We start from the raw sequence: 9,839 nt of genomic DNA on the forward strand, positions 1-9,839 counted from the left end.
ACTTCTTGCTCAGCTCAGCTAAAATCCGGAAGAGCACAGCCGATTACAAAACTAAAATTAAAACTAAAAACATTATTCTTCTTATATTGAGTATCATTATTGGAGAATGACAGCTTCTGGTGTCAACTTAGCGGCTGATGCCTTTATGGTGTGCCTCACCCATGCATTTTCTACTGAAAGAGAAGAAGTTATGGGGTTGTGCATTGGAGAGGTGGGTTTACCTAGTCCCATATGTTGAAATTTGTGTTAGTTGAACAGTGTAGTCAAAGTATATATGCAATGAGAAGTATATTTCTAGACTAGACCCTACATTTTAAATTATATTTTCAGTCTCGATTATTCATGATGTGCTTGTTGAAATATGTTTTGCGAAAATGACAAATGCCGCTGTGATAATGTACAAAACAGGGTTCATTGTATTGTTCTGAATTAAGTAAGGGCCAAGCAACTCAAAAATGAAAACAAAATAAAAACCACAAAATTGAAAATGTAAAAGTTCAATCTTTGGTAAATGCGTGAAAATCTGCTCAGAAATTACTTGCTATTTGAACATTTATTGAATTGATATAATGTAAATGAATTATTGAGGATTTTCACAATGGAGATCTTGTAGTAGTTTGATTTCAAATACACTTCTTTGTAAATCTAGAGAAGTTTTCCCTTCGCCAAATTAGAGCTTTAAATGAAGAAAAATACAAGTATTGATTCCAAATATTCAAAGTCCATTGTTAATCAATGTGTGCCTTTTCATCGTTCATTGATATTTTATTCATTCATTCTTGTTTATTATCTTTACAGATTGACACTAATAAGATAGTACACATCGTTTCAGTGATCATGCTGCGTAGATCAGATAAGAGGAAAGATAGAGTAGAGATATCTCCAGAACAACTCTCGTTTGCAGCGTCTGAAGCTGAGATATCCTTTTGACCACACATAGCTGCATTACTATCCTTGGGAGTGTTTCACAAGGATCATAAGTTGAACTTATCTCTAAGTTGGACTTTACAATTATGGAAAGCCGTTGGCATCATCGAAAATATTTTGTAGAAATTATTTTAAAACACATGAAATGTTGATTCAAATCATTCATATTGTCTATAATCAAGGAGCTTTCATGTACAAGTGTATCTGGGATACATACAAGGTTATAACCTCACAAAGCTCTTTTCAAAATACTCATATTGTTTGTATCAAATCTTAAACAAGGAAGGAGAAAGATGCTCATTTTTACACTTGTTTGTTAAAAGTAAGGTAAAGCTGTTGAATATGTTTCATTCAGGAGGGGAGGGCCTTTCTTCCCTTTTCTCTGTATTAGTATGGTGCTGTGTTGCATTTGTTTCAAAGCTATTTTTCCTCTCTTTTATTAACAGGGAAAGATGTGAACTGTTAACAATCAAACTTTCTTATGTATATCCAGTACATGTTTGAAGAGAGAGAGAGGGGGAGGGGGGGGGGGTGGTATTGGGAGGGGATTTTCTCTTGATGATCACTTATGAGAGTGGGATAGATAGCTTCTTCAAAGCAATTTTACATTCCTTAACGATTATATTTACAGATTAGCACAAGAGATGAAACGGCCCCTTAGGGTAGTGGGTTGGTACCACTCTCACCCTCACATCACAGTTTGGCCCTCGCATGTTGGTAAGTATAGTTGTGTTACATAACTGAACAATACATTGGTTTTACCTTTAACCCTTTTAGGACAGGAATTATTTAAAGGTTAATATTTTTTGCTGACATTGGAAAAACTGGCATTAAAAATGCATATAGATGAAATATTGTACATGAACAGATATTATATCAACAAGTTAAGAAATTACAAATTAATATTTTTAAAAAACATTGATTTTCAGCCTCTCAAAATGTTGCCAACCTCAGAATCTAGCAATTTATTTTCATTGTAAAATTCCCTGCATCTATTGCAATATTTAAATGTGTTACATGCGTGTGCATGCTCTTTCTACTCATGCATCTGGGGGTGTTTCACAAAGATTCTAAGTCGAACTTAACTCTAAGTTGGACTATGGACAATTATGGAGAGCCATTTGAAGCCTTAAAATAAATATATTCAAAAGCAAAAATTCAAGTATTTTAGACTTTTCATAAATTCCCAATCAAGAACATGAAATCTCCCATGATAATAGAAAATATGAATGATTTAAATCAACATTTTATGCCATATTTAAAATAACTTTTGAAAAATATTTTCAAAAATGCTAATGGCTTTCCATAATTGTTAAGTCCAACTTAGTTCAACTTAGGATCTTTGTGAAACACCCCCCTGGTATGAACATTTTAGTGCTCTGAATCAAGTGTTATTGAGACAAACCACAAATTGTTGGCATTCGTCACAATAAAAGTTTAGTAGTACCGAGTTAAGCACGTATAATTAATGATATTAATAATATGCCATTCTGGTATAGTGCATATCCTATGAAGTATTGTCTTTTAATATGCACTTTCGAGGGACTTATATATTACTACCCTGGCTTTAGCTCTGTCAAACGTAGCGCTCAGTGCATTTAAGGAATAAATCCCACCAGGTACTGCTTACTACACTTGGGTAAAGTGTGGCAAATGTAGATTAATGTCTTGTCAAAGGACGTTGGTTTTTAATGGCAGGGATTGGAACCCTGTGTCTTGTGGTTCACAATCTGGAGACACGTCTCCTAGACCAAAACACCTCTATGTATAGATGCACAATGCATTCAAACCATCTACTAGTCCAAAACACCAGAGCTAAAGCCAGGGTAGTAATATCCAAGTCCCTCGAAAGTGCATATACAGTGCATAGAGACATATTGTGATATGGGCTATATAAGTATGGTATATTATTATTATTATTATTACCTCTATGTATGGATGCACAATACAATCAAACCATTTTCTAAAAGATATCTCATGACTACTACATCCTGTCTTTGTTTTTGACTCCTAGATGTCCAAACTCAAGCATCATACCAGCTGCTTGATGAATGCTTTGTAGGTTTAATCTTCTCATGTTTTAACGACGACAACTCAACCAACCAGGGCCTCATCCAGGTCACCTGTTTTCAGTCCATCAACCAGAATCCAGAGGGAGAGGCACCTCAGTAAGATTTTGTTCCATCCTCTGTTTATATTAAAGCTCCACTGCACTACTTGAAGCTACTTGCGCCCTCTATATAACAAACAATGCCTAATCGGTGACCATTGGTGCCCCATGATCCTCTTTTTCTAATGTTAACTGAGAGCTGAGTTGATGAGATAACCACCTGTCCAGTGACCTTGCAGGGCGTTCTAATCCCTCCTGTAAACTAGTACAGATAAGATTTAAGGCCGTCTGTACTAGTTTGGCCAAGAGGGATGAAACCACCCAGGGTAGTCACTGACAGGTGGCTATCTCCTCAACTCGGCTCTCAATTAACATCAGAAAAAGAGGATCATGGGGGACCAATGGTCACCAATTAAGCATTGTTTTCTATATAGAGGGAGCAAGTAGCTACAAGTAGTACAGTGGGGCTTTAATATATATTTACCCTAACCCGTACAATTGCAGAATAACCCATGACACAACTAACTCCGATGCTAACCCAAATAACCTGTATTGATGTATGATCACAGTTGAGCCTACATTTTTGTCATTTTATAGGTGCACAGATTTGTTTTCAGGAGTAATGCACAATCTGTCTGTATTTTAAAGCTTTCATAATATTTGCTGGAATCGTTTAAAACATCTTTCAACAGTATGATTGCAAGGCCCTTAGGGAGAACAGTATTAATACTGATGATCCTTCCCTGGGTTAACAAGATTTTTCATTATTAGTAGTATTAAAAGTAATAGTACTTATAGTTTTAATATCTAATGATTTAAAAAAAAAAACCTTGCCAGTAAATTCAATATTTGAGTTGTTATGTTTATTGTGGGGGGGGGGGGGGGGGGAATCTTAACTCAACTTGTTGGCAATGGTTATATACCATGAAAATATGATGAGTACTATGAAACCATGTAACAACTTCTTGGGACACAGGACATGTGTGTGTGTTATTGAAATCAGAGATAAAAACATATTAGATACAATATACTAAGATGCAGGACTAGTAAAATATTCTGGGTTATATCAAGTCTTTTATTAATTTATGTAGTCCACTGTACCATGCTCATCACCCCATAAACTTCATATATTTTTGTTCTCTGTTTGTAGGTATGAGAGACTGGAGATTGCACTTCACATCATTCCACAGCAAACCTTTGGCCGGGCATGTCTAGACGCCTTGGCCGAGTTACCACGGATACTGACCATGGAGGAGGGGGAAGCATACGGGAAGGCCAGCGATTCAACGCAAGGGCATCTCCTGACAGCTATACACAATGGTGCAGGTGAGATCACCCTCTGTAATGCCGTTTAGTTGATCTACTGTGTTGTAAAACAAAACACTTTTAGGTATTGACATTGAGTTTGCAGATTTTGTAAGTGATTCAGACTGTTAACAATTTCATGCAACTACATTATTGGATTCCAACAGACATGCTTAATGTTGGCGAATTCTGTGAGTGATTCATACTTGCAAAAATGTTACGCCACAACATTTTTGAACTCCAACGGATGAAATTTAATGTTTGTGAATTTTGCAAGTGATTCAGAGTCGTGAAAGTTCACATGCCATGAATCAAGTCAATTACAACTGACACAACACTGTATTTCTTTTCATTCATAAACATTTGTTGCTGGGAAAAGGGCTGACACTTCATGAAGGTCCTAAACTAAGAAGTGTGTTGACAAATGTATTGTATACAACTTTTAACCAAAAATGCATTATCTTTCTTTATTGTCTGCTTGCTATTGTTTTGAAAAACATTTTGAAAAACGTCGTGTCGTTTGATTAAATATTGTTTGATGGACTTATGAAAATATTGGGTGATATCTTGTGATATTTGCTATTGTATTTGACTACACGTATCTTATTTCTCTATCTCATTCCTACTACAGTGTACACAAAATCGGTTTGTCACCAGCTAGAGAGACTGACAGGGCCGTTACTGCAGACATTAGAAAACAGACTTGAAAAGAACATGCAACTCATCGAGGATATGGAACGGGAAAAGAAACAGTTGATGGAGGAACTGAAAACGGGCAGCTCATGAACTTGGTACCATGGATATGTTCTATCAGACAATTGGGATCATGAAGCCAGGGGATATTCTTGCCCTAATTTTCATCGAAGCTGTCAACAATGGACCCTTTTAAATCTGGCGGGTTGTGAACTTAGTACATTGATATGTGATTGAGGCAGTGCACCTGATGTCACAAGCTTCCCAGCTTGAGTATGTTCTGACCAAGATCTTCACCCTCGTACAAACCATCTATAAACGACCCTCAGAATGCTAGCAGCTTATGAAACTCTATACCATTGATGTTATATTGAGGCACTGCATCTGATGTCACAAGCTTCCCAGCTTGAGTATGTTCTGACCGAGATCTTCACCCTCGTGTAAGCCATCTATAATGGACCCTCAGAATGCTAGCAGCTTATGAAACTCTATGCCATTGATGTGTTTATTGAGGCAGTGCATCTGACGTTACAACCTGCCTTGCCCGAGGATGTTCCTGCTGCAATTGTTGCCTGAATCATCATCAATGGACCCATCTAGTGAAGCTGTGTCGTCCGTTCATGTTTTTTTTGGCATTTGTTGTGATCTTGTTCAACATGGATGGACCCGTAAATGCATCTTTCAATATGTGTCTTCTGCCGCTGAAAGAAGTATTAATGGGACAAACATATAGACCAGGGTTTCTTCACACACACAAAAAAAATTTGCTGACTGTCCAGATGTAATTCTTCTTTTTCTTCTTATTCAAGATAATCTGCCTCCTTCAATACTAAAGATTCTTGCAGATGCCGTATATACTTGACCTGATTGGGGTATGTAGGTGGACCACTACACCATGGTTTCCCCCTACTCTTATACAAATAGTGCAGTGGGTTCTTTACGTGTAAGAGGGGTGACTCTCCTGTACACTGGCCTCCATTTAAAGTCATATCCGAGGGATTACCATGAAAGCTAAAAGATCTGAAACAAGGGATGCCATTTGGGCGCCAAAATTCTGCATTCGTATACGAGGTCATATGAACTTTGTTTTAGACACAATCTACTCCTAAAATTTACAGTTCTGACACTTGTAATACTAAGAAAATTATCTTTGTTCAAGGTCTTTATCTGATCCAAGGGGAATAGCTACAATTTTCTTTTTAAAGCAGATCCTTCCAGGTGGTTCACGGTCAAGACTTTGAAAAGTGCGGACAAAATGACTTTCTTAGGCCCTCTTGAGCACGATTAATTGGGTATTGCTTTGTTACTACTAGGCTGCTATTATATTTGAGTACTAAATTGTTACAATGTTTATATTTTGTGTCAAGCATAAAGAGCAGAATTAAAGTGAATTTTATGTACTAAAATGGATAGTGATATTATTAAACATTCATGAATCTCATTCTGATTTGTCTGTATTGAATTTTTAATCTGTGATTGTACGGTTTGCTATGATGTGCTCCCTCTTAAAGGTATTACAAAGTTTTGGTATGGGGTCATGAATTTGGTTCAAATTAACATATTGGAAGCATATGCATTTCTACAATATTCATTGATCGTTGTCGCGGTTGAAATTGAGTCTAAAGTTATGAAATAATAAATAATAAACTCTTTATGTTGTATAGCTCCCTCTCAAGGTCAAGATATTAATTTAGCTATGAAACGATGTTTCTTGAATAAAATCGACCGATTAGCTATTTCCGTTTGGAAATTATATATCACAACTACATATTCTGAGATTTTCATGGTCGCAGCTACCATTGTACGGCCATAGGCGCTATTTGAAATTCATCAAAATTTATTGTATATCATTCAAAAACTTCAAATGTCTAGTTTCAGAAAATGCACAAGAAGGTCTTGACAACTTCTTGATTTTGAGTTCACTGTATATGCCAGTATCATGATAGACCTGCTTGAGGACTTTGTAGGTGTAGAATCCATTGATTTCATTCCTTTACCCGGGGGGGGGGGGGGGGGGGGGGGGGGGGGGGGGGGGGGGGGGTTGTTTCACAAAGACTAAGATCGACTTTAAAGGTACTATGTCCCATTTGCAGGCCAAAAAATGAAAAGGTTAAATTCCAACGGCATTTGAAAGATAAAACTAATTTAAACTTCCCTAAAAAAATGGGGGCTTGAAAATGTCTTTAATTGGGAAAATGACGGCTATTAGTTGTCGATTCGACTTAGGAGCTATAGAGCCAATAAGTAATAGTCTTGATTTTCAGACCATTGTACCGAATGGTCGTACGTTTTATGCTGCGCAAAGTTTCAATCAGTTTAATCTTGGCCATTACAAGAAGTGGGTTATTGATGTAGAAAAATGCTCATCAGGGCTCAAATTAATTTTTTGTCCACGGGGGCTCTTCCCCCGAAAAAGAGTCCCCGTGAGCCTTCTCACGGGGGCTCTTTTATGACTGACGGGGGCTCTTTTTATACAAATATCCATTGAATTGGTACCTATGATAGTCCTCAATTATTTGCTATTTCATCATTATCATTTCAATCAGCATTTTCCCTCTTACAAATTTACAAGCTACATAGCTGTTACTGGCCTGTGTATATAATATATACGCATACAACACTGATCTTTATGATGTCTTTAACGTGACATATCTTCTTCTCCCCTTGCAAACGAAAAAGAAAACATGGTCATTAAAAGGGATTAAGCGACAAATAATGATTGTGATTCAAATTGATGCGAATATTTGTTTGAATAAGCTATTTACCCGAATCTTCTTTGTAAAAACAACTTTTACAAATCTCAGCCATGCTTACTGAGTTGAGACGTTCCATTCAATTTAAAATACCCATTACATAATACACTTCTGCTAATCTCAAAGTGATCTTACAGCACAGTGGCAGAATTGCATGGCTGGAATTAGTAAAAGTCGTTTTTACAAAGAAGATTCTGGTGAAAAGCATTGCTTATTCAAAAAAATCCTTGCATCAATTTGAATCACAATGATTATTTGTCGCATGGTCCTTTTATTAAATAACCTTGTTTTATGTTTTGTTTGCAGAGGGAGAAGAAGCTATGTCACATTAAGAAATCATAAAGAGCAGTTGTATTATGCGTATATACATATGATACCAGAACAAATGTTGATTATCAGAATGTCATTTTGGAATACCTCTATACAAATACCACATTGTCTTTAGCCCGTATCAGTATTAGTATGATCCAATATAAAGCTATTATTCTTTATTTAATTCAGTATAATGCTTTTCCTCAAAAATAATTTTGCTATTTTTTTAGGGTCGAGACGCTAAGAAATGGTTTCAAATGTACATTACACAAACCCTGAACCATTGCAAAATGATGGTGGTTCTCTCTCTCTCTCTCTTTATTTTAATCATGCATTATCAACTACATATAAAGCAGCAACCAAAAACTTAGGGTTATCTGAGATAGGTGAAAGTAAGAGTTAAAAAGAAAGTCATGCTAAAACGGCGCTTCACTTCCCCGCCCCCTGAAAAAAATAAAATAGATTAGTAGTCCTCCTCTCCAACATTTTCACTTGGCAGCCCAAGGGGGCCGGAGGGTGGGAGGAGGGGGTTAAACCCCCTACCCCCCCCCCCCCCCCCCCCCGCCGTAGATCTGCCCATGTTACCATATCATTCCACGACATTTTGGTCTTCCTCTTCTCCTCAAAAGGGACTTTTAGATTTGCGTGGACGTGGACGTGTTGCGTCCTTGTAAGGCACTGGCAATCACATCCTTTTAAGCACTGGCAGTGTCTTAAAAGGAGGTCACACTTTGCAGTCCACGTTCTCATCGTGCAAATCTAAAAGTCCCTTATTTTGATTTACTGGTGGAGGTTCATTATTTGCTGACAACGAAAAACTTCTCCTGGCCATGACCATGTTTCTGCCCTTGCCCGATCGCCTCCAGCTCCAGCAGACATGGCGCGGCAGCGTGCACACGCACCGCTACTAACGGCGCAGTAGGCCTATAACCACTGCTGACGGCGGCACTGCACTGCGAGCTGAATCGGTAATAGGCCTACTCATAAAACGAGAAATCTTGCACGCTAATCTTAGTTCCATTTCATTGGTTTAAGGTTTGAAAATTGAAACTCAATATTGTGTTAAAGTTATAACAGAAAAGATTATCTTTATTTTATAATTCCACCGGGGCGATTTTTAATTTTGCAATCGCCCTCGTGAGCAACCTGACGGGGGCGATTTTGTAGCTCACGGGGGCGAATCGCCCACCGCCCCCGTGTATTTTGAGCGCTGATGCTCATGTACCTTTTACAGTTCATTGTATGTATTTTATTAACAAAGAAGAAGAAAAAAGCCAGTCAGTCACTGAATAGTGTCTGACAGTGAAGTCTAGCAAGTAAACGGGTTCCTTGCATAATTTGAATATTAGGACACTGTTAAAGGGACATAGTATCTTTAAGTTGGACATAACTATGGCAGGCCATTCATGCCACTGGTTACTCTCACAATTATGATTGTTAGATAATATTTTTTTCCTTCAATAATGAATTATAAAACAATGTAAATTCTGTGGATTTGTGACCACGATTTGTACATCCCTTGAGAGACCAATGCCAGTAGATGGTGAGAGCAACCAGTGGCATGAACGGCCTGCCATAATTAAGTCCAACTTAAAGTGGATCTTAGTCTTTGTGAAACACCCTCCTGATCAGTATAAGCAAAGGTAGCTGGGTCATTCTATGATTACAAAAATCTTGATACACCTGTACTACGCAGTGAAGAAACATTACACATGCAACAAAGAGCACATTTCTCTGGA

At 37.5% G+C, this 9,839-nt stretch overlaps 1 protein-coding gene across 1 annotated transcript; it reads left to right on the forward strand.

Annotated features, from left to right (window-relative positions):
- LOC574779 (lys-63-specific deubiquitinase BRCC36) lies at positions 1–6,476 on the forward strand. The gene is made up of 6 exons (XM_030982337.1): positions 1–211; positions 799–918; positions 1,557–1,644; positions 2,942–3,095; positions 4,188–4,363; positions 4,974–6,476. The coding sequence occupies exons 1-6, from the start codon at positions 107–109 to the stop codon at positions 5,126–5,128; spliced, it is 798 nt and encodes a 265-aa protein (XP_030838197.1). The 5' UTR covers positions 1–106; the 3' UTR covers positions 5,129–6,476.
- Positions 6,477–9,839: the final 3,363 nt, after the last annotated feature.

This window comes from Strongylocentrotus purpuratus, unplaced genomic scaffold (assembly GCF_000002235.5).
Source record: "Strongylocentrotus purpuratus isolate Spur 01 unplaced genomic scaffold, Spur_5.0 spur5_scaffold_12, whole genome shotgun sequence".
Lineage (NCBI taxonomy): Eukaryota > Metazoa > Echinodermata > Echinoidea > Camarodonta > Strongylocentrotidae > Strongylocentrotus > Strongylocentrotus purpuratus.